At 42.6% G+C, this 26626-nt stretch overlaps 1 protein-coding gene across 8 annotated transcripts in view; it reads right to left on the bottom strand.

Moving 5' to 3' along the window:
* The window catches only part of LOC126291570 (zinc finger protein 583-like), a 233366-nt gene that overhangs the window by 120344 nt on the left and 86396 nt on the right, over positions 1-26626 (bottom strand). Inside the window, exons 6-7 of one of the 8 annotated variants that reach the window (XM_049985100.1) lie at positions 13739-13874; positions 3962-4983 (exon numbers count right to left, since the gene is read on the bottom strand). The exons of 5 other annotated variants lie outside the window; for them this stretch is intronic. In XM_049985100.1, the coding sequence (XP_049841057.1) occupies positions 4951-4983; positions 13739-13874 (169 nt within the window). In that variant the 3' untranslated portion in view covers positions 3962-4950. Of the gene's footprint in view, positions 1-3961; positions 4984-13738; positions 13875-26626 lie in introns of those variants that run through there. 2 more of the 8 variants (XM_049985099.1, XM_049985101.1) reach the window with 2 other exon arrangements.

The following is a 26626-nucleotide window of genomic DNA, read 5'->3' as shown; positions in this document are numbered from 1 at the left end:
TGTAGTACACTACAGTAGTCTTTTATCCCCATTCGCATGCCATAAATCCCGCTAGATCAGTGTTTCTCAAACTGTGGGGCGCGACCCTGGGGGGGGGGGGGGGGGGGGGGGGTGAGGGAATGTTGCTGTCCTAATGCTTCAGTTTTTGAGAGCTCATACATGATGAGCAAGTGTTTCCGGACAGCGAACCCATTTTGAAGGGTTTTTGCAGTGCAGTCGACCAGTGCACAGAGATGGATTGTTTTGAGACTGAAGTGGTTTTCTACTCTTACCACTCGACAAATGACAAAACGACGAGAAAGGAAGTATTGGCTTCACCCGTGTATGTCTGAAAGACTAAATAAAGGGAAATTCACTTTAACATTTCAAGAGCTGAGATGTTACCCGGATAAATTCTTCAGTTATTTCCGCATGAGTGCAAATTCATTTGACGAGCTAGTCTCAATTCTGGAACCTGCCATCATCTACCAAAATACAAATCTGCGACTGGCGATTCCGCCGGAAGAGAGACTCGGTGTTACATTACGGTTGGTTGCATTAAATTACACATTTTGTATTTGGTTTGATATTATTCATTATTCGAGAAAACCAGTTAATAACAGTAATCGTTACATTTTGTATAAAATATGTCCAAAGCAACTGATTGAAACGGCAGAAAATGAGTGCAGGTATAAAGTTTAAACACGGTTGCGTGTAGAGACATCTTATATAGTTTCTGATTCATCTGAAGAAACAGAAAAATTAGTGAGGTATGAGTTTACATTGAGGAGAAGTAAGGACGGTGTACGAGCTGTTTCCAGCAGTAGGTTGATTGTCAGACACAGATGTTGCAGTAAACACTCGCGCAGGGGTGGAGAAGCTAGAATAAAGAACGCCACCACTGAAACTATCACGTTAGTCATTTGGTAGACACGTGTTCTGGAAACGTCTTATTACCTTAAGAATATCATTTTGTGCACCGATCATTCGGTGTGTGGGTTTTTTTTCTGGAAATCTGTCGTAAGTTTTTATAGGAGGTCATCGGTCCCTAAGCTTACACACTATTTAATCTAACTTACGCTAAGGACAACACAATCACGCACCCATGCCCGAGGGAGGGAGGACTCGACCCTCAATCCGCGCGAACCGTGACAAGGCGCCCGAGACCACGTGCGGCGTGTGGGTATTGCTTTCAGCGTAGGTTCAAGAGACAATGCAGAATGTGTTGCAGGGTCATCCATTGATGAAGCAGTTTCTTATGTGTCTAGTAAAGTTTCTTCATAACTCTTCTTTTTCTTATTCGGATTATAGGAGGTATGTGGAGAACGAACAGTGGGTGGCCTTTGAACGTTCTGTTTCTTCAGGTTACTCATCGCTTACTACTATTTCAACATTTCCACTTGTTTCGCGTGCATCTACGGCTGGTAGAAGAAATAAAAATTCATCGTAAAACTTCTACTTTCGGTGCTTTCCGGCTGGTTGTCCTAACTTTACCGATTTTTGCTCACGCAAAGCATGTCCTTAGCTTTTTCGATCTTCGTTGTATCAGCGTTCCTAAGAAGCAAAGACAATAAGTCGAAACGCTTGACACTGTTGTAGATTTTAATTTATTTTCATCACATAAAAATGAAAACTACTATAATTCAATTACTTTAAATCACTTATGAAACTTCATACATTATTATAACTTTTTTTTCTGGTATCTAGCAACTGGATCAACTTTCAACGATCTTTCATACAACTACTTGATTGGTGCTAGCACAATTCGCAAACTAGTGAAAGCAACATGCACTGAAATATGAAATGCTTTGCAAGCTATGGTTATGCCAGAGAAATGTGAAGAAGAGTGGTTGCAGTTCTAAAAAATTCCCATTTACCCTACATCATAGGTGCTACAGACGGAAAAAATATTTGAATAATACTTCAAAGTTCTGGCTGAGAATTTTTTAATTATAAAAAATTCTTTCGGGGTTGTTGAATATCAATTTGTCTTCTGAGACGTTGGTGCAAATGGATCAGCAACTGATTCCTCAGTTTTTAATACTTCGAATATGGGCTGAAAGCTGCATCGTAACCTTCTGAACATACCGAACGACCGAACATTGTGCTTAACGATCCAGAAGACAAACCAATGCCTTTTTGTCTGGCTGCTGATTAAGCTTTTGGTTTATCGAGGCAAATCTTGCGCCCATTTGCTAAAAAAACGCTAACCCCATTATAGAAAATTTTCAACCTTAGGCATACTGCTACTCGTCGTATAGTTGAACGCACATTTGGCATACTGGCGAACAACTGGCGTATTATCAATAGACCTCTTGATGTTACCATCGATTTCTGCGATACAATAATGAAAGCATGTTGTGCTCCACAATTTTGTGCGCAGAAGAGATGGTATCATCTTTACAGATATGGCTTATGAATGTCCACTGCAGAGTATAGATATTGAACACCAGGCTGGAACTATACCTGCTGTCAATATACGCAAGTATTTTGCAACGTATTTTACGTTCCCTGGAGGATCTGTTCCGTGGCAGTACGATGGACTCTGACTTCACTACGATTCAACAACACTGAAAAACTTACTTGTTCTATCCACAAAACATTATTAAGAAGTGTAATATAATAACGATGTTAAAAATATGTCAATAAAAGTAACTTTGTAAAATAAAAACATACCTGCTTGTTCTCTCTCTCTCTCTCTCTCTCTCTCTCTCTCTCTTCCCTTTTTTATTTTTTTATTTTAGAGAGTTGTTCCCAGATTGTACTCCACTCGTTTACACACACTTCTTCCCAAATTTTGCTTTTCAAAGTAGTGTCAGAATAATCTTTTAAAGTTTTATTGAACAATGCAGGCCTCTTTCTACTTCATTTATGAGCAATTCACTATCGATACCTTCACCCCTCACAACAGCCATTTTACTGCAAACAATTGAGGCGGCACTACATTGTCGCCTGTGCGCGCGCAAGCGAGACGCCGGATACTGGCCTATTACTTGCCAAACTGACGATGTGTTATCCGCGAGCAAGAGAGATGTTACTGTTAGACTTGAGTTCCGAATCAGTTTGGTATACTAACGCTGAAGAGGAAGAGTTGCTTTATTCATTAATAAATAAAAAAATTCAAATCCACAAATAAATATATTTTGTATTATAGGAAAACATGTGGACAATTTCAAACTACGACCAAGATGTGTGACCTGATTTCACGAAGTACTTCAGAATGACCAGAAAGCAGTTTTATGAAGTACATGGGATAGTAAAGCACGCCTTTGACTCAAATAGATGTAATGCACAGCAGCCGATTGCTACTGAATAAAAACTGGCAGTGTTTTTGAGGTAAGTGATCGACGCTCACATTAATTTTTTTTGTGTGAGGAATTATAATATTTTGCACCCTTGTGGCTAGGCCTAGGTATTTTATTTTCAGCCCCCCGACACAGAACCGATGGGTGTTATATAAGTTTGACACATATGCGTGTGTGTGTGTGTTTGAAAGCTGATGTACTGGGGAGTGTTCGTAGCTATACTTAATGAAAATACGCTCAGCTGTTTTGTAACCAGCCACATAATATGATCTACATCGAGGTACATAGTACCAGATTGTAGAACTCAAACAGTCTAAATAAAAGTCGTCGAAAGCATACGTTTATCTTTGACGGTTGAAATGCAATATTTAGTAGCTCTTTTTGAGCTACAGAATATATCTACGCATCAGAATAACAGAAATGTAAACCTAGTAAGTGGTTCTTAAATATTGAAGTATTAAAAATCCTTTTGTTTTCTTTGCAATTCTGCCAAAGCCGATTCGTCGTGGGCACCAGGAAATAACTATTTCGTCAACGAATTGCAACACCCTGTACAGTTTTCACGCAACTTAATTCAATAGAAGCTAGGTCTCACGCTAATCTCATCTTGACAAAAAAAGAAAAGAAAAAACGATTCTGCTAGCTGGAGTGGTTTTCTTTTTAAATTTTTGACCAAATTTGTCTTGTTAGTGATTTATTTCAATAATACATGTTCATAAACAAAGAATGTTAATTTACAATTAATGAAAATCTGAATAGGTTTAACGAAAACTACTCAGAAAAGTAAACGAACAATACACAAAATGCTGACATAAAAAAATTAAAATCTTAAGCGAGTATAATTATGATGGCCCCTTCAGATTTCTTGAAAACGGTGAACAAAGTCAGTGAGATGAGACACACCGGATTCTGTTGTGTCGACTTTCAAATCTTCCATCTCTTGCCGTTCTGTATAGTGAGATGCTGTCTGTTGGTCAGAATCTGACGTATGTATGGCGATGAAGGATGAGAAAAAGGTTCTGTATTGTTTGACGCTGAATTATTTTAAGAAGATGATATCGAAGGTGTCTGGCTCCTTACGTTCATTGTTTCTTCTTCCACAAGTGACACAGCCTGGAAAAGTTGACCTCTGATTCTGTGCTCGTAACTTTGAGGCATGTTTTTTGTCAGATACAAAGATACGAAAAAACTGTAAAGAGGGTCATCTTTGATATAGTCTGACTCCAATGCTCTTCTTTCTTCTGCCCTTTGTCGTGCTCTGTCCTCACGCTGTTGCATAGACTGTTTTAGCAGAATTAGAACGTCTTCCTGTTTTCTTTTTCTTGATTGCTTTCTTTGAATAACTGGAGTTGAAGTAGCGGTGTGATGTGTTATGCACTCTGTTCCTAAGCTCCTACTAGATACTTCATTGCTGTCGTCGTTATTAATATCTTGACTTTGCTCATTCTCCTAATTGTCGAGTGAGTTGTTATCTTCTAATTCCTTTCTCGCTAATGTTTTAGTTATAACTTGTGAGCTGTGGTCGCTGCCATCACTTATATTACTACCACGTGGACCAGCTGACACAAAGGGTTCAAGAAATAGCACTTGGTTTTGATATCCCCGTGGCTTGATGTTCTCTGCAGCAGCTCCGCTTTTCATATATTTCAGCTGTCGTCGCTGCCTCTCAGCTTAAGCCACAAAGTTTTCGTCTCTTCCCCTGCAATAATTAGCAACGTATAACTCATCAAGAATTACTGTTGTTCCATATAGACAGATAAACGAAAAATAAGCAATATTAACTTAGAGTGTATGGATAAAGACATATTTGCAATGTACTTTTATCGTTCCAAATTAACAATATAATTTCGTTTTGTTTCAGATATTTAGCCTCCGGTAACAGCTACAAAAGTATTGCGTATAACTATCTCTTGGGAGATCGAACTGTATCTAATATTGTAAAAGAAGTAGCTGTCGCTGTCTGGAAAGAGATGCAACCTACAACACAGACATGGAAATCAGTCGCTTCACGGTTTGAACACAGATGGCAATTCCCACACTGCGTTGGTGCAGTCGATGGAAAACATGTTCTTATTAAAAAAAACTCGCAAAAGCGGAGCATTGTACTTTAATTATAAACATACATGCTCCATTGTTTTGATGGCGACAGTTGACGCAGATTACAAATTTTTCACCGTTGATGTTAGCGCAATGGGACGATTCAGCGATGGACATGTAATTGCTAGCAGAGCGTTGGCCAAGAAAATGAAAAACACATTATTATTTTCCACTCCTGAAGTAATACCTGCAATTGCTAATCCAATGCCGTATGTGTTTGTCCTACATGAACCTTTCTCATTGTCAGAAAATATTATTATACCATATCCAAGGAGACAGGTAACCGACAATTACGAACATCAGGTCTCCAATGCCAGACTTTCTCGAGCACGACAAACTGTGGAATGTGCTTTCGGTGTGTTCAGGAAACCATTTGAAACCAAAGTCGGCACAGTGAAAGATGTTGTGAAAGCAGCCTGCGTTCTGCACAACTATTTACGATCTTCAGTACTAATTGCACATGATTTAAATGACATCGAGCGGTTGCCATCAACTTCGTTACTTCGTGAGCAAGGGAACAGGAGGAGGGCTTCATCAGCTGCCTTCAAAGGGAGGAAAAATTTCATTGAATATTTCAACACTTGCACAGCAGCACATCAGTCAGTTTTACTTGGTAATTACTGACAGTATAACAACTTCCAATTATTGTAGCATTATTGTGCTCCACAGGATATGTGCTCAAGCGAAATGCACGTTAGTGATATGTATTAACTAAAAAACTGCGAAATAAATATTGCAGTACTTACCGTCTATCGAACTCAAATCCTTTGCTATATCAGTCCAAAACCGGTTCTTGAGTTTGACCTTCATGTAGTCTGCGTGTTTTGTGTCATACAGTCCCTGTGTTCCCTCAATGCCTCTATTAATTTTTCCTCTGTGTCATACAGCTCCCCGTGTTCCCTCAATGACTCTATTAATTTTTCTTCTGCCATTGTGAGAAGTAAACTATTCATCCACTGCACAACGCCCACTCACAGCAGAATAGCCTGTGTACTGTCAGTAGCTGTGAATAATGCACGCGACAAGAATGCAGAATCTAGCTAGGTGGTGCCTTGTGGAAGAGTTCACGTCGTTCGAAACACATTGTCATAAATGTTGTCTGTCGTTGTCTGCAATACTTTTCAATAAATTAAATATATCAAATCGCCACACTTTTTCAAAGATACTCATACTTTCGGAATAATACCGACCACATATTCATTTGTGTATCCTGATACACAATTAGCTTATTAATACTGATACTGTGTATGCTACCACTGAGATGTTTTTCTCGTCATGACGAGCCAAGTAAAACATTGTCATTCGTGAAGGTTTCTCGACTGTTTCTAGCTTGCAGTGGAAATGTGACGTTCACATGCATATAGTACAGTGTGTCGTATTACATTATTACATACATATCAGAGTAATCACAGTGAGACTTCTATATTTCATATCTTGGGCGCTTTTTAGCAGGAGCACAAAGGTATCACACCTGTGGAGATTATCCCTTTCCGAATTTTTGTAACAGATAGTACGGATATGGCAGCATATTAGGAAGCGATAAGATAACGCTGTTTTACTTTCCTACCTTGCTTTTTAATCACATGATTTTATAACATTCCTTGCTTTCTTATTCACTACCCTCTGTACCTTCTAGCGATCTGAAAACATCGTGGAAGCATATGATACAATTCCATCTGCCAATGGCTCACCAGTTACTGAACTATGCATTTTTCTTGAGAGAAGAAAAACAAAAACAAAAAAGTAACTATACAAATATAAATAACAGAAAAAATATAATGCACTAACGAAGATAGCTGGAGCGTTTAAATGGCGAAATACGAAACACTACCCAAAGCCAATAACATTTAGTATACAGTAAGGCAATATGTATCGTATGGGCACTATTACCACTGCTCATATGCGCCGTGCCGCAGTGAGCATACGGTCGGGCTTCTTTCTCGCTCCGCGCCTCAACTTTCCCACGGTGCTAGCGAGGCACCCGCAACGCACGGCGCGAGAAACTCTGCCTCAGCCACAACGCCGCGCGACCTGGCGCAGGCACTACAGCGCGACACGCACGTGGCGCTCGGGTCGCCCGGGTGCAGCGCATATTGCGACGCGTACACCGTACTTCGCACGCGCTGACTGGCGACGCTCTGCCCTGACAGAACCGAAGTGCGCGCAACCTGTTATCTTTCTCAAACGATTCTACAGAAACTATTCACTGAAAATGTATGATTTTTGCCTTACTTGTAGCGTTACATGTCAGCTTCGTGACTAAGTGCCCATCACCTCGCTAATGACCATTCTTATTGTGATTTACACATTTTAGTGAGACACTACGCAAAACTCAAAAAGTTTGCAACGAAAATTAGGGGTCGCTATGATTTTGCGTTTGGTGTGTATTACGTAGCTAACATGTTGAATTTTTGTATAGACTTGGGAGGAGGTCTCTATCTGCCTCCGATCTCGAGAAAATGGATCCCATTTAGCGCTCTCAATTCCGATCTCACGCTCACAAGGATGAAATACTCGCAACATCTCTCATATCTCCTAAACCGCTCGAGACATCGAAACAAAAATTTGGCGAATGATAGCACACAACGAGGAGAGTGTTTTGCCAATTCTTAAACACACGGAACTTTCTTATCTATGGCGATATATCAGCACTTATAGTTCCCTTTTTATTTATGCCACTCCAGAGGCTAATTTTTTAAGAGTTAGCGACAGCTAGCGAAACAAGAGCTTGCTAGTATGAAAATAAACATGAAATTTCTTTTTTTATGCTTCTGCAAACGACACTATGAGGTTTTTCGTAAGCTATTGAGCTCTGTGATTGCCAATTGCTTGCTTAATGAGGCACTCCGTTTCGGAATTCTGTCGCAATAGCTGCTGTGAGATGAGTTTGGCAAATTACACTGTGACAAAGGAAGTATAATTAAACCAGTAACGACGAGATATATGGCCAAGGTGATGCTTCTTCGAATAACAAAACGTTAACAACTCAGACAAAAATAGAGTACCAATTCTGTTTGAATTTTGGTGGAATCCCCGTAACCCATCGTATTTTTAACAATGAGCGACTGGAATGGAAACTTATCAAAGGATTTTATTCCATCTCTTGATCTGAGCAGTATGAAAATAATGACGAGCGTTCCTTCAGACGGAATGACAGGCACATGCCAGATACTTGTTGGTCACCTACGGCTCCCCAAATTGACAATATGTGATCGCGAATAAAATAGTTGTTATTGAGAAAAATAAACAATTGATCGCACAACACAATAGTCAGAGTATTGTCAGCAGTGGAGGATAATGCGCGCGACAGGAATGCACAAGCTAGCCATGTGTGCCTTGTGAGCTGGTGTTCGAAAAACATTGTCATGAAAGTAGATCTGCCTTTGTCAGCAGTACATTCCAACAAATTGAATATATCTAATCATAACACTCTTTTAGGATATTCCTACTTTCGTAATAATACCGACCATTTTCTTCATTTGTATAGCCTGTTGTATAATTAGTTTACTAATGCTCATAATGTCCATGTAACAATTGAAATGCTTTTTGTCATTACGGTGAACCAATTAAAACATTGTTATTTGTGACTGCTTTTCAACTGTTTCTAGCTTGCAGTGGAAATGTGATGTTCACGTGCATGTAGTACAGTGTGTCGTATTACATTATAACATCCATATCAGACTAATCACAGTGAAACTTTTATACTTCAGATCTTGGACAATTTTTACCAGGAGCACAAAGGGATCACGCCTGTGAAGATTATCCCTTTCTAAATTTTTGTAACAGATCGTACAGATACGCCAGCATACTAGGCTGCGAGAACATAACCTTGTTTTACTTTCCTGCCTTGATTCTTAATCACACGATTTTATAATATTCCTTGCCCCTTGTTCACTACTCCCTATCCCTTCTTGCGATCTCAAAACATCGCAGAGTCATATGGTACAATTCCAGCGGCCAGTGCCTCATCAATTACTGAAGTATGTATTTTTCTTGACAGAAGAAAAACAAAACTATACAGATATAAGTAACAGAAAAGTATAACGTACTAACGAAGTAAGCTGGAGCGTTTAAATGGCGGAAAACGAAACACTACCCAAAAGTAATGAAATTTAGTACACAGTACGGCGAAATTTATCGTATGGGCAATACTACCACTGCTCATATGCCCCGTCCCGATGTGAGCACATGGCCGGGCTACTTTTCCGCTCCCCACCTCAAACTTCCCACGGTGCTAGCGAGGCACGCGGCACAAGAATCTGTGCCTCAGCCACAGCGCCGCGCGACCTGGCGCAGGCGCGTGTCGCGTCCCAGTCGCGTCGCGTCGCAGTTTGTGCGGTCCCGTTTGAACCTGTCATGTTACAAAAACACGCGCTGCGCTGCGTCGCCCCACACGCGTCTCAGTTCGTGCTTAGCCTTACATATGATTGCACAGACTCTGTGGAAAACACACAAAATCACCCGTCTGCGCCCGCCTTTAGGTTTAACTTTCGCAGAACAAACGACATGCCGCTGATACGGTTTGAATTACGCCCGACGCCGGTGTTAACGTCAGACGCGGTCGACCTTGATGAAGCTGCCGTCACATTTTCAGCATTGTTTGAAATGATCGGTCGAACTGCGCGGCTTCCTTCAACGCCACCTAGGAACAAAGCCTACACGCGAGCCGGCCGGTGTGGCCCCTTGGGTTCTAGGCGCTACAGTCTGGAACCGCGCGACCGCTACGGTCGCAGGTTCGAATCCTGCCTCGGGCATGGATGTGAGTGATGTCCTTAGGTTAGTTGGGTTCTAAGTTCTAGGCGACTGATGACCTCAGAAAGTTAAGTCCCATAGTGCTCAGAGCCATTTGAACCTACTACGCGCGAGAGGCGAGTACGATTTGTTCCTAGGTGGAGTAGCGTTCTTAGTCGGCGGAATACCCTCTGTCGCCTGCGCCACTACTGTTTCCGTAACTATACCGCCCAGTGCAAAGTTTAGCTCATGGATCTCAACGCATCCGTATAGTGCCGACTGTAATTATAGACTTTGCGAGGTAGACTTGTCTGCAGTAAGAAGCACTCCCTGATTAGTGACAGACATCAAGATAGCATCGGTCCATCAACTGGCGTAGGAGTAAGAGATAGTCCAAAGGCGAAAACGAGGAGGTATGACGAGAACTATTTATTGCTAGGCTTCACAAAAACTACGATCTATGGTGAAGGACGTCGGCAGTATGTAGTTTCTTTAACGATTTGATGCCAGGAAACCTAAAAAGTTAAAGAGGCATCTTGAGACCAAAAATCCTAAATTAACGGGAAAACCAAAAGATTTTTTGTCAGAAAACTGTTTTACTATCTACCCCGACGAATTTAGCTAGAACGACGAATGTGACGTCTAAGGCCCTTTTAGCCTCTTACCAAATTTCTCATAGAATTGCTAAACGCAAGAAACCACACACGGTTACAAAAACTCGAGTGTTACCACCAGCGATTGATATAGTATCAACAATGTTTGGCGAATTATTTGCTCAACAGTTGAAAAGTATTCCTGTCTCTAATGACACAGTGCTTAGAAGAATTTTAGACATTTCTGACGATTTACTCGACCAGTTAATCGATAAATTGCGCAACAAATATTTTCCACTTTAAGAGGACGAAGCAACTGACATTCATAAAGATGCTTATTTGATTGCTTATGTTAGTTTCGTTGATGAATTTAACATTCAAGAGGCATTTGTTTTCTGTGAGCCGATACAGAAAACAGCCACAGCTGAAAGCCTTTTTGACATGCTCAATACTTTTTTAATCCATAAACGGTACATTATGGAATAAGTGCATTGGAGTATGCACAGACGGAGTTCCGTTATGTCTGGAATTCATTATGGATTACCGAGCTTTTTAAGTGATTCAATATAATGATCCTCTCCCAACGTAATGAGCAAATATGATTAATTTAAATCGCCTGCACTGTTACAGTTACATAATTGACTGTAGATAGGAGGCCATATTAGAGGTTCCACTGTTCGTGTTATTTCAAGACTGCACTTGTTACTCTGAAACGTACTCTTTTCTACTATATTATTTCCCCACTTTTTGGGTGTATGATGGTGATCTTCAGAAATATTTGTCTTTGTCATCGCAGGAAGTTGTATGACTTGTTATAAGACTAGATGCCCTTGACAATCACTATAAGTTGTTGTTCTCGAGGTTTTTTAAAGTGATTTTGAATTATACCGTGACTGACAGATCTTAAAGGATTTAGACTTTTGCAGATTCCCTGACTAGGGACTCGGTTATTTGCTACACTCAACGAAGAAGTCATCATCATACTTTAGGACTGATTATGCCTTTCAGCGTTCAGTCTGGAGCATAGCCCCCTTATAAAATTCCTCCATGATCCCCTATTCAGTGCTAACATTGGTGCCTCTTCTGATGTTAAACCTATTACTTCAAAATCATTCTTAACCGAATCCAGGTACCTTCTCCTTGGTCTACCCCGACTCCTCCTACCCTCTACTGCTGAACCCATGAGTCTCTTGGGTAACATTGCTTCTCCCATGCCTGTAACATGACCCCACCTCTAAGCCTGTTCATCCTGACTGCTACATCTATAGAGTTCATTCCCAGTTTTTCTTTGATTTCCTCATTGTGGACACCCTCCCGCCATTGTTCCCATCTACCAGTACCTGCAATCATCCTAGCTACCTTCATATCCGTAACCTCAACCTTGTTGATAAGGTAACCTGAATCCACCCAGCTTTCGCTCCCATACAACAAAGTTGGTCGAAAGACTGAACAGTGTACAGATAACTTAGTCTCGGTACTGACTTCCTTCTTGCAGAAGAGAGTAGATCGTAGCTGAGCGGTCACTGCATTAGCTTTGCTACACCTCGCTTCCAGTTCTTTCACTATGTTGCCATCCTGTGAGGATATGCATCCTAAGTATTTGAAACCGTCCACCTGTTCTAACTTTGTTGCTCCTATTTGGCACTCAATCCTTTTATATCTCTTTCCCACTGACATTACTTTCGTTTTGGAGATGCTAATCTTCATACCATAGTGCTCACATTTCTGATCTAGCTCTGAAATATTACTTTGCAAACTTTCAATCGAATCTGCCATCACAACTAAGTCATCCGCATATGCGAGACTGCTTATTTTGTGTTCACATATTTTAATCTCACCGAGCCAGTCTATTGTTTTCAACATATGATCCATAAATAATATGAACAACAGTGGAGACAGGTTGCAGCCTTGTCTTACCCCTGAAACTACTCTGAACCATGAACTCAATTCACCGTCAACTCTAACTGCTGCCTGACTATCTATGTAACGACCTTTAATTGCTTGCAAAAGTTTGCCCCCTATTCCATAATCTCGTAGAACAGATAGTAACTTCCTCCTAGGAACCCGGTCATATGCCTTTTCTAGATTTATAAAGCATAGATACAGTTCCCCTCGTAACACGTCTCCATTATTTGCTGTAAGCTAAAGATAAAGATCTGGTCCTGACAATCTCCAAGAGGCCTAAACCCACACTGATTTTCATCCAATTTGCCATCAACTAATACTCGCACCTTCCTTTCAACAATACCTGAGAAGTTTTTACCCACAACGCTGATTAAAGAAATACCTATGTAGTTGTTACAATCTTTTCTGTTTTCATGTTTAAAGATTGGTGTGATTACTGCTTTCGTCCAGTCTGATGGAACCTGTCCCGACTCCCACGCCAGTTCAACTATCCTGTGTAGCTTTTTACGACCTGATATTCCACTGTATTTGATGAGTTCCGACTTAATTTCATCCAACCTAGCCGCTTTATTGCACTGCAATCTATTGACCATTTTCTCCACTTCCTCAAATGTGATCCTATTTCCATCATCATTCCTATCCCATTGTACATCGAAATCTGAAACATTTTCACCTACATTGAGCAACTCTTCAAAGTATTCCCTCCATCTGCCCAAGGCATCAACAGGATTCACCAGTAGTTTTCCTGCCCTATCCAAAATACTTGTCATTTCCTTCTTACCCCCCTTCGAAGACTGCTAATTCCAATCCAGAATGGTTTTCCAGCAGTTTGACCCAGAGTCTCCAACCTGTTTCCAAAGTCTTCCCAAGATTTCTTCTTGGATGCTGCAATTATCTATTTGCCTTTGTTTCTTTCTTCAACATTACTTTCTCTGTCTATCTGAGTTCTACTATGTAGCCATTTTTGATACGCCTTCTTTTTCCTTTTACAGGCTGCCTTTACACACTACTCTTCCAAAACATTCTTTAGCCACGAAGAAGTGCACAGTGAAAAACTAAAAGTTTTTTTTTGTGGGTCCCACCACATACAGTTTCCGTCGGAGGCGTTGAAGACAGGTGTTAACTTACACAGGGCACCTCTGCTGGTCCGATGGTTCCAGTGACACACTTGTACCAGGTAAGTACGATGTTGCTGGCTCCCACTCGCGCGAACTCAGAACTCGGCAGTCTTCTATGCCTTAGAATGCTGAGCAGGAGGTCCCCACTGCAGCAAAAGAGAAGTAACAACAGTCAGCCCTGCGCCCACCAAATGCCGTACGGCGACGGCTGTTGCCAATATTTATACCAAAAAAGTCAAAGAACGTTCTCTCGCAGTGACACACTTCCGACAGTTTCGTGATGATTACGGAACTCTGCCATTCAGTTCTGGCCGGTTGGCACCAACCCTGGAGAAGCTGCAGAACACAGACCCTACCTAGTCCAGTGCTCATTAAACTGCGGTCAGTGAGCTGTATCCGGCTCGCAGTTATCAGCCGTATTTTATAATATGTCCGCATTGTTATTAAAATAGCATTGATCGCTTTTTCCATTTTCTATAATAACGCCATATTTCAAAGCAATACAAATTTTACGAATAAAAAATTACTCATTCTTTAAAATGGGTTTATTAAAAAAAAAAAAAAAACGAAAAACTTCAGCACTGCTGCTAAGGCTAAGGCTGGTATTACACTATCATATTTCTTACACAAAGAAATACGATCAAATATTCGTCGTATTTCTTTGACAAAGATCTTTGACGTGGCGCTAAATAGGGCTATTACACTACCGTCATTTTTCATCAAATTTCAGGATGGCGGACAGCAACTTGTTATGCGCTGCATTTGCTAGTACCACAATTGCACTGTGTGCGTACTTGGAAGAAAAACGGCGGAAAAAAGGGGGGACACACTTGGATGAATTCATATGTAATACATCGAGATAGTAAAAGCATTCAGCAAAATTTGTTACGAAAGCTGCTAGTGGATGACGTCAAGTCTTGTATATTAATTAATTAAGAATAGACGAAAGTGTATTTCAGTATTTGATCAGTAAAGTAGCTTTTCATATTACAAAACAGAATACCCTCTTGAGAAATGCTGCATGTGCAGAAGCCAGACAAACTGTGAACTGTGATTTCTTGATACAGGACAGAGCTACTCTAGTTTACAACACAGCACTGAAATAACACACTAACCAAAATAACTCCAGAAAAGTGTGAAGTGATTTATAAAGCACTGAATGAAGAATATGTGAAGGTGAATAAATGTTTACTACACTATATGGGCAACAAAAACTGTTTTTATATTTGAATAATTTAATTAATGGAATTAGTGTTCCAACAACTGCCAAATTAAAAAAAAGTACGAAACACATGAAGCACTTTTTAACTTGTGATAGACAGGGTTAAAAAATAAACAAAGTAGAATGGAAAGCTAAGAAAGATTTTTTTTATTTTATGGTGTGACCACATCCTCTATTCCAGATTGCTGAAAAGCAAGATGGATGGCTGTTGTGATTCTGCACATGAAGTCGGTTGCAGCATATTCCACCTGCCCATCAACAAACAATTAATAGCATACATTGCGCCTCTTGCTCACCCCACACCCTAGTGGCCTAGTCGAAGCAAGTTTATAAGTTTATTACAAAAAAAAAAAAAAAAAAAAAAAAAGAAAGAAAGAAAGAGTCGAAGGAACACGCCAACTGTGTAGCCACGTTTACAAACACACTACAGAGAGATCAAACAGCTGCAGCGACGCCAGCGCTCCAAGCGGCTACATTTCACATTGCAGTGAACAGACTTTTATGATCAAATTTACGGCGAGGACCTAGATTTGATCATATTTATTTGACGACAGGCGGGATTTGACAAAGTTCCCTATAACACTATCATATTTCTTTGACATAAATATTTGTCCTATCACCTTTGACAAAGAAATATGATAGTGTAATACCGGCCTAACTGGTCTTTTGGCTTTTTACCTGGTTATTAGTATAAAAAAATCTGTTATAACCGAGACAAACAAATACCGAAAAGTACCGGTTATTTACAAGTAAAATGCCGGTATCGGTTTTTCCCATGCCTACAACTAATCGCGCCCTTGCTGTAGCTACTCTATCGGGAGCTCATAATAATTCATGTGGATTACCAGTCAATAATAAGATCGGTAAGTATGCAGCCCGATGTGCCACCCCACTATGTCAGATTTCGGTCTTGAGCAAAAAAGTACGACGACCGCTGTCCTAGCCCGTTTTCTCGAACACAGTCCTCTTGGCAAAATGTTCGATATCCGACCACTGATGGAGAACGCTGCATTTTCGCGTCTCGCCTCTCCGCAGTAAACACTGACAGCACTGTATCTCTCGCAGGACTTGATATTTTATTTGTGTAGTCCTTCTACACCACATATGCACTGTTTATATTGTAACAAAGAAAAAAAAATTACGAAACTATTGAACTCGTGTTTGTTCCTTGGAATTTCCCTTTCTCCAATCATTTCCCCAATTAGAAAAGTACAATACACCCGTACCTGTCATAAAACACACAGCCACATCAACTTTCATCGTTAGACTTGCACCAGGTCTTCTGGTCTCAACAGCAGTCCCAAGTTTCCACACTGTGCAAAACTACGACGGACGGTAAGGAGGAATGCTACAATTAGACAGACAACCGTAAACAACGAGTCAAAGAAATGCTCACTCACAGGGCGAAGTACACAATGTCTCTATAGCATTAGTCAGTTTACAAACTGTTGTTACTGGCAATCCGCAATTTTTCACAAACGCAACTTTTATTTATGTAAGTTTAAAAGGTTGATGACTGAACAACAAAAGAAAAGTAACAATAACGATGACAGTAAAAGTCTCCAATTTGAGGCAAACAAAAGTTCACTTCTAATTTCCCACAAAGGTTCTTGGTAACACACACAAACACACAGTAAAAGTCCTGTTCAGAGACGAAGACGTAATTTTCAGCGGTCGAAGTCAACGAGGTTGACGTCCGGAGTGAACTGAACATCGGGGCTGATTCTAGCTCCTAAATAGCTGTCTCCAGCCAATCAGGTTTTGGCGTAGTGATACTTCCTGCAGGCAGTGGCTCGATCTCCACCTGCAGGAAGTAGTGCTCGGAATGTCTATTTCCATTATCTTGTATGTAAATAGCCGGTGTTTACCATGGTGCTTTTGGTACGCCTCCGACATAGACAACCCCGTCCTCTGCGGTGTAATATGGGTCGCCGGCACTCAGGGGCTACCTTGGCTCCGGCATAACACAAACCTTTTTCAGTCGATTCTGGTCACAGTTGAGCGTTGGTTCAGTTGCCAGGAGCGTGGTCGCGTTGTCAGTGTCTGTGCTTCTTGTGCTAGGTGTAAAGCCAAGAAGCCACAAGACTCAGTGCATAGAATTATACACTACTGGCCATTAAAATTGCTACACCACGAAGGTGACGTGCTAAAGACGCGACATTTAATCGACAGGAAAAAGATGCAGTGATACGTAACATGATTAGCTTTTCAGAGCATTCACACAAGGTTGGCGCCGGTGGCGACACCTACAACGTGCTGACATGAGGAAAGTTTCCAACTGATTTCTCATACACAAAACAGCAGCTGACCGGCGTTGCGTGGTGAAACGTTGTTGTGATGCCTCGTGTAAGCAGAAGAAATGCTTACCATCACGTTTCTGACTTTGCTAAAGGTCGGATTGTAGCGTATCGCGATTGCGGTTTATCGTATGGCGACATTGCTGTTCGCGTTGGTCGAGATCCAATGACTGCTAGCAGAATATGGAATCGGTGGGTTCATGAGGATAATTCTAAACGCTGTGATGGATCCCAACGGCCTCGTATCACTAGCAGTCGAGATAATAGGCATCTTATCCGCACGGCTGTAACGGATCGTGCAGCCACATCTCGATCCCTCAATCAACAGATGGGAACATTTGCAGGACAACAACCATCTGCACCAACAGTTCGACGACTTTCACAGCAGCACGGACTATCAGCTCGGAGACCACGGCTGCGGTTACCCTTGACGCTGCATCACACACAGGAGCGCCTGCGATGCTGTACTCAACGACGAACTTGGGTGTACGAATGGCAAAGCGTCACTTTTGCGGATGAATCCAGGTTCTGTGAACAGCATCATGATGATCGCATCCGTGTTTGGCGACATCGCGGTGAACGCACATTGGAGGCGTGTATCCGTCATCGCCAACTGGCGTATCACCCGGCATGATGGTATGGGGTGCCACTAGTTATGCGTCTCGTTCACCTCTTGTTCATATTGACGGCACTTTGAACAGTGGACGTTACATTTCAGATGTGTTACGACCCATGGCTCTACACTTCATTCGACCCCTGCGAAACTCTACATTTCAGCAGGATAATTCACGACCTATGTTGCAGGTACTGTATGGGCCTTTCTGGATACGGAAATGTTCGACTGTTACCCCTGCCAGCACATTCTCCAGATCTCTCACCAATTTAAATCGTCTGGTCAATGGTAGCCGAGCAACTGGTTCGTCACAATATGCCAGTCACTGCTCTTGATGAACTGTGGTATCGTGTTGAAGCTGCATGGGCAGCTGTACCTGTACACGCCATCCAAGCTCTGTTTGACTCAATGCCCAGGCGTATCAAGGCCGTTATTACGGCCAGATGCGGTTGTTCTGTGTACTGATTTCTCAGGATCTATGCACCCAAACGGCGTGAAAATGTAATCACATGTCAGTTCTAGGATAATATATTTGTCCAATGAATACCCGTTTATCATCTGCATTTCTTCTTGGTGTAGCAATTTTAATGGCCAGTAGTGTAGTTATCTCAGGAACGGGCAGCAGACAAATATTGGGCGTGAATAAGTAATGCAACACCTTTTTTGTGATAGCAGGTTGGTTTTATTCACGAATCTAATATATCACATTGTTGTCCACTCTTTTGGTTACATAACCCAATTTTTCAGCATAATCTCTGTTCAATGCGATGGCCTTGCGCCTTACTGGGAAGGCCTGCATGCCCGCGTGGTTCCTCTCCACTGCTCGACGTCGGAGCCAACGTCTTGCTACATCAGTAACTCCCCCATGACTCACTTACTGCTTTCCTCGGAGTGCAAACAGATGGAAGTCGGAAGATGCGAGATCCCGGCTGTAGGGTCGAAAAGGAGAACATCCAATGAAGTTCTGTGAGCTCCCCTCAGGTGCGCAGACTTGTGTGAGGTCTTGCGATGTCGGCGAGAAGGCGAAGTTCGTTTGTATTTTTGTGGCGACTAGCACGCTGAAGCCGTTTCTTGTTTCCTACAGGTAGCAAAATACACTTCAGAGTTGATCGTTGCACCATGAAGAAGGACATCAAACAGGAGAACCCCTTCAGAGTCCCAGAAGACCGTCGCCACGACTTTACCAGCTGAGGGTGCGGCTTTGAATTATTTTTTCGGAGCAGAGGTCGTGTAGCGCCACTCCATAAAATGTTTTATTTCCCGTTCTAAGTGATGAACCAATGTCTCGTCGTCTGTGACGGTGCTGGATAAAAAATTCGTCACCATCGGCCTCTTAACGCGCAAGTAATTCCGCAGAGATGATCTATTGTTGCTCTTCATGGTCTTCTATTACGGCGAGAAACCCAACTGGTGGACGAGTTTGTCATCATTACCTACAGAGCAGCGAGTGTGTGTTTGTGATGCATCGGTCACCTCGAATGAGAGTGTCAGCACGTTCCAACACTGCACGAGTCACAGCTGTGGTCGGACAGCACCCGAGAGATCGGACACATGTGCGTGGCCGTCTTGCGATGATGACAGACGCCGTGCTTCTGTCACTACCACGTACGGTAGACATTTTGCAAGCACCAATGAATATCTGCGATGCTCTGGTTTCCCGCTGTAAGAAACTCAGTGGCAGCTCTCTGCTTGGAACGCAAATCCGTTACAGACGCCATTTTGCAGCCTACGTACAGCGCTGCCGTCACCAATCGGAACTTCAAGAAATTATAGGGGCTCAAGCGGGAGTATTCCGCCATGTTCCACAGCAAATTCGGCAGTTTTTCAACCGAAACAGGCCGAAAAAAAGTGTTACGTATCGAGCGTCCCTCGTACTTACAAATCTTACAAAAAAGAATATTATTTTAAGGGGTTGCACGGGGTTCTGCAAACTTATTGTATATGACTCTTGGATCACCTTTATCACAACTACTTACTTAGAAATTTATGCCGTACACTGACGAGCCACGGCATTATGGCCGCATGCTTAATAATCTGTTGGTCCACCATTGCAATTCAATAAACCAGCAGTCCTGCGCAACACGTGTTCTACACGTCCTTGGTAGATTTTCGGAGGTGTGTGGTACCAGACGTCTACATACAGGTCACGAAATTCCTGTAAATTACGAGTGATCGATTTCTGAGCAATGAGATGGAGTTCGACAGTGTCCCGGAAACACTGGCTGGAAAAAAAAAGTGAAGCACCCCAAAGGGGAGCAGTAAACGAAACGAAACGAAACGTCATGGGATGATAGGGTATGTGTTGACATTTCAGAAAATACGATATCGAGTCAATTTACACAGATATGGCAGTATGACTCCACTTATTTGTATGAAGTTGCACCCGTTATGGCATTGATGCATCCACGGATTCAGTTGGAAATGGTCTCAAAGCCGCTGCATGCTACACTGAAGTAAGCTAACCAACGACTATTGTAACTGGTCCTCGGTATCCTGGATACTCACACTGCGATGGGGTTGACATCCGAGCTGGTCCCAAAGAGGTCCTCTTGCGGGCAAATCTGTACATACATTCATGCTCATAAATTAAGGTTAACTGCAGAATGTGGTGCCACACAACGTGGCACTACACAAAACTGGCGCTAATAGCATAGTTACATGACACATGACACAGATCTGCATGTCCACGGTATTGGTAATAAGTTGAGAAAACCGTCCAGAAACACATGGGCTACAAAACGCCACTGTTTCCTGCGCATGTACCCCGACATCAATATGGGATATGATCACCGTGCACACGTACACAGGCCGCACAATGGGTTGTCATACTCTGGATCAGGTGGTCGAGCAGCTGCTGGGGTATAGCCTTCCATTCTTGCACCAGTGCCTGTCGGGGATCCTGAAGTGTCCTAGGGGAATGAAGACGCACAGCGATACATTGACCGAGAGCATCCCAGACATTCTCAATGGGGTTTAGGTCTGAAGAACAGGCAGGCCACTCCATTCATCTTGCGTTTCAAGGTACTCCTCCACGATTGCAGCTCAGTGGGACCCACTGCACCCCTGAAAAGGCGTATATACTGGAGCAAAATGGTTCCTGATACACCTGACCTGTTACAGTTCCTCTGTCAAAGACATGCAGGGGTGTAGGTGCACCAGTCGTACATAATCCACCCCACACCATCAAACCACGACATCCATACAGGTCCCTTTCAAGAACATTAAGGGGTTGGTATCTCGTTCCTGGTTTACGCTAGATGAAAACCTGGCGAGAATCACTGTTCAGATTCTACCTGGAATCGTCCGTGAACATAACCTGTGACCACTGTTCCTATGATCATGTACTGTGTTCTTCACACCAGCCTTTACCGGCTCTCCTGCGACCAAGGGTCAGTGGAATGCACCTTGCAGGTCTCCGGGCGAATAAACAATGTCTGTTCAGCCGTCTATAGACTGTGTGTCTGGAGACAACTGTTCCAGTGGCTGTGGTAAGGCCTCGAGCAAGGTTACCTGCAGTACTCCGTGGCCGTCTGCGGGCACTGATGGTGAGATCAGTCTTCTTGCGGTGTTGTACACTGTGAACGTCCGATACAGTAGCGCCTGGACACGTTTCCTGTCTGTTGGAATAGTTGCCATAATCCTGAGATCACACTTTGTGGCACACGGAGGGCCCATGCTACAAGGGCCCATGCTACAACCTCCTGTGTTTGACCAGTCAAGGTTGCCATTGTATGCTACCCGTCATAACGTCATCAACGTGTGCTCTTTGAGCCATTTTCAACACACAGTCACCATTAACACGTACGAAAACTTTCTGCACACTTATTCGCTGCACCGTACTCTGACATGCACCAACACACCTCTGCATATGTGGCCTGCTGCCAGCGCCACCGAGCGATGAGTGCAGGTCAAATGCACCGCATGGTTACACCCCAAGATGGTTTAAACCCGCAAACCATCCACCAGAGCATTGTTTCAGCATGTATCAGCATTATCCTTAATTTATGAGCATGAGCGTATTACTGCCCATAGGTGTACCTGACAGTACAGACTGTTACAGAGACACATCTCGTGTGTGGATGAGCATTGATCTATGTGAAAATGGCATCGCATGAAAAGTGACAGGTGAGGGGCAGGACGTCTGTGAAGTATCATTGTGGCATCACATTTCGCTCAGTCACTGCTTGTCATGACCTCAATAATACCCAGAACTCGCCACACAATGACGCCAAGAGCAAAGCTGCTGTGTCTCTCCAAAACACTGGAAGAAAGAGCTCTTTCCCCAGGTTGATGACACACTCGAGGACGATGGTCATCCATAGTAGTGCAAGGCCACAATTAATCGCTAAAAACAATGCAGGGCCATTCACTACAGCAGTCAATGCTACCCTGACATGGTATCATTCCAAAAGCACCCACTAGTGTTGTGGTTGCAGGCACAGATGTGCTGGATGCACAAAACAGCAATCCTCCTCTGTCGTGGTCAGATGTGGTCGACCAGAACCATGATGATGAGTATGCCGGCCCCCACGTCTCATATAGTCCTAACATCAGGCCACTGTCACTTCAGAATGCTCCACGAATCTGAATATGAGGCCCTGCTCGAATTCTGTCAGGTGCGGACAGCGTTTCTTCACACAAGTACACAGCATCTCAATATTCTTCACAATGGTAACAGAACATCTGACACTTACTTGCTCTGCCAGCCTGGTAACGACACTAAATACGAACAACACTAATGTATTCTGGTGGTCACTCCAACAGGAAACTCTTTACATGCCCACAGTGCCACAAGGCAACATTCAATCAGGCAGCAGCAGTGGTCTTAATGTTTTGGCTCATAGGTGTATGTTGTTGTTGTGGTCTTCAGTCCTGAGACTGCTTTGATGCAGCTCTCCATGCTACTCTTTCCTGTGCAAGATTCTTCATCTCCCAGTACCTACTGCAACCTACATCCTTCAGTATCTGTTTGCTGTACTCATCTCTTGGTCTCCCTCCAATACCAAATTAGTGATCCCTTGATGCCTCAGAACATGTCCTACCAACCGATTCCTTCTTCTAGTCAAGTTGTGCCACAAACTTCTCTTCTCCCCAATCCTATTCAGTACTTCCTCATTAGTTATGTGATCTACCCACCTAATCTTCAGCATTCTTCTGTAGCACCACATTTCGAAAGCTTCTATTCTCTTCTTGTCCAAACTATTTATCGTCCATGTTTCACTTCCATACAAATACTTTCAGAAACGACTTTCTGACACTTAAATCTATACTCGATGTTTACAAGTTTCTCTTCTTCAGAAATACTTTCCTTGCCATTGCCAGTCCACATTTTGTATCCTCTCTACTTCGACCATCATCAGTTATTTTGCTCCCCAAATAGCAAAACTCCTTTACTACTTTAAGTGTCTCATTTCCTAGTCTAATTCCTTCAGCATCACCCGAATTAATTTGACTACATTCCATTATCCTCGTTTTGATTTTGTTGATGTTCATCTTATACCCTCCGTTCAAGACACTGTCCATTCCGTTCAGCTGCTCTTCCAAGTCCTTTGCTGTCTCTGACAGAATTACAATGTCATCAGCGAACCTCAAAGTTTTTAATTCTTCTCCATTGATTTTAATACCTACTCCGAATTTTTCTTTTAATTCCTTCACTGCTTGTTCAATATACAGATTGAATAACATCGGGGAGAGGCTACAACCCTGTCTCACTCCTTTACCAACCACTGCTTCCCTTTCATGTCCCTCGGCTCTTATAACTGCCGTCTGGTTTCTGTACAAATTGTAAATAGCCTTTCGCTCCCTGTATTTTACCCCTGCCACCTTTAGAACTTGAAAGAGAGTATTCCAGTCAACATTGTCACAAGCTTTCTCTAAGTCTACAAATTCTAGAAACGTATTTTTGCCTTTCCTTAATCTAGCTTCCAAGATAAGTCGTAAGGTCAGTATTGCCTCACGTGTTCCAATATTTCTACGGAATCCAAACTGATCTTCCCCGAGGTCGGCTTCTACTAGTTTCTCCATTCGTCTGTAAAGAATTCGCGTTAGTATTTTGCAGTCGTGACTTATTAAACTGATAGTTCGGAAATTTTCACATCTGTCAACACCTGCTTTCTTTGGGATTGGAATTATTATATTCTTATTGAAGTTTGAGGGTATTTCGCCTGTCTCATACATCTTGCTCACCAGATGGTAGAGTTTTGTCAGGACTGGCTCTCCCTAGGCCATCAGTAGCTCTAATGGAATGTTGTCTACTCCCGCGGCCTTGTTTCGACTCAGGTCTTTCAGTGCTCTGTCAAACTCTTCACGCAGTATCATATCTCCCATTTCATCTTCATCTACATCCTCTTCCATTTTCATAATATTGTCCTCAAGAACATCGCCCTTGTATAGACCCTCTATATACTCCTTCCACCTTTCTGCTTTCCCTTCTTTGCTTAGAACTTGGTTTCCATCTGAGCTCTTGATATTCATACAAGTGGCTCTCTTTTCTCCAAATGTCTCTTTAATTTTCCTGTAGGCAGTATCTATCTTACCCCTAGTGAGATAAGCCTCTACATCCTTACATTTGTCCTGTAGCCATCCCTGCTTAACCATTTTGCACTTCCTGTCAATCTCATTTTTGAGACGTTTGTATTCCTTTTTGCCTGCTTTATTTACTGCATTTTTATATTTTCTCCTTTCATCAATTAAATTCAACATTTCTTCTGTTACCCAAGGATTTCTATTAGCCCTCGCCTTTTTACCTACTTGATCCTCTGCTGCCTTCACTACTTCATCCCTCAAAGCTACCCAATCTTCTTCTACTGTATTTCTTTCACCCATTCTTGTCAATTGTTCCCTTATGCTCTCCCTGAAACTCTGTACAACCTCTTGTTTAGTCAGTTTATCCGGGTCCCATCTCCTTAAATTTCCACCTTTTTGCAGTTTCTTCAGTTTTAATCTATAGTTCATAACTAACAGATTGTGGTCAGAGTCCACATCTGCCCCTGTCCTAATATGGTATATAGTGAACACGAACTGCAGTCCCTTTTTTTGTGACATCAGTCTTCTCACCGGTTTGATGCGACCCACCACGAATTCCTCTCCTGTACCAGTTTCGTCATCTCAGGGCAGCACTTGCAACGTACGTCTTCAATTTATTTGGTTTTCTATGACCTGGAAAAAACCTTTAATTCAGTGCCTAGATATGCCATGTGGCAGGTATTAAGATACTTTGGATGTTCTGAGCAGTACCAGGATCTGGTTCAAGCTATACATGATTGCATCTCTGCACTGCATTTGTTTCCAGTCACTCAGGGTTTGAAACGCGGCTGTGTTCTTGTTCCAGCCCTCTTTGCTCTGTGCATGGCTGCACAAATAATCTGCAAACAACCACGGCACGGAGAATAAATTTCGTTTTGATGGAAGTTCATTCTGGCAAAGCTTCATTCGCAAATATGTAGCCATGTTACAAGACGCAGGACTACGGTACGGCAATGACACTGCATATGCTGCTCTAACACCAGCAGAGTTACAACAGTCGGTCAACTGCTTTAAAACTGCATGTGATCGCTTTGGTCTCATCGTCAATGCGGGAAAAAAGAAGGTACTCGCACAACCTACTCCCAGAGTTGAATATCTCTATCCTAGACAGCACTGGAGAAGGCTAGGTATTTTTCGTATCTTGGAAGCATGTTGTCTATATGGCGCGACTGCGAACAAAATGCTGATAAAAGCATTTGAGCGGTTAACACACAGAATCTTCAAGAATAAAGACCTAAAGCTGCACACCAAACTCATGGTATGCAGAGCTATTGTCATTTCTATGATCCTGTAGGGCTGTGAAACTTCGGCACACTACCGCCATGATATCAAGAAACTTTAACACTTCCACTAACAAATTATCGGATACATCTTGAACATTAATTGGGAAGACCTTGTGATCCACATTGCGGTTCTTGAGAAAGCGCATCTAAGCAGCATTGAGGCAACCATCATCGCTCATCAGCTGAGATGGTTAGGCCATGTTCCTCGCATGAGTAATAGAAGGCTTCCCCGCCAAATTCTTTACGGTGAACGCTCTGGCAGTAGACCTCACGGACCCCTCTGAAGCACTTAAAGGACCAGATAAAATACACCATGAAGACAACTGGCCTAAACATACAAACATGGGAAGAATGGGCTGTGGACCGCTTACTGTGGAGGAACACTAAATTCACCGTTGTCAACTTCTTTGAAGGAGAACGCTGCAGATATGAGGCGGCCAAGCGATAAGCAAGCAAGCTCCGTCTGTTACAACCTCACCATCCTCCAACTATTCTGTGCGATGTATGTGGATGCGCTGTTCCACTGGAAACACGTCCATAAGCTGAACTGAAATGCTCATAATACGAAGGAAGAAGCTGTGCATACTCGGAATCGCGTTGCCGCCGCCGCCGCCGACGACGACAGTGGCTGGATGTATTCCAGTCTCAATCTTGGCTCTGAGCACTATGAGACTTAACAACTGAGGTCATCAGTCCCCTAGAACTTACAACTACTTAAACCTGACTAACCTAAGGACATCACACACACCCATGCCCGAGGCAGGATTCGAACCTGCGACCGTAGCGGTCGCGCGGTTCCAGACTGTAGCGCCTAGAACTGCTCGGTCACCCCGGCCCGCAGTCTCAATCTTCCTCAACAATTTTTGTCCTTTTCAGCTCCCACCAATACCACGGGGTTATTCCATGATGTCGTTAACAGATGTGCTACCACCACGTCTCTTCTTCTTGTCAAGTGTTT

Source organism: Schistocerca gregaria, chromosome 9 (genome assembly GCF_023897955.1).
Source record: "Schistocerca gregaria isolate iqSchGreg1 chromosome 9, iqSchGreg1.2, whole genome shotgun sequence".
Lineage (NCBI taxonomy): Eukaryota > Metazoa > Arthropoda > Insecta > Orthoptera > Acrididae > Schistocerca > Schistocerca gregaria.
Note: the sequence above shows the minus strand (reverse complement) of the source record. Positions and strands in the feature narration are given on the sequence as shown.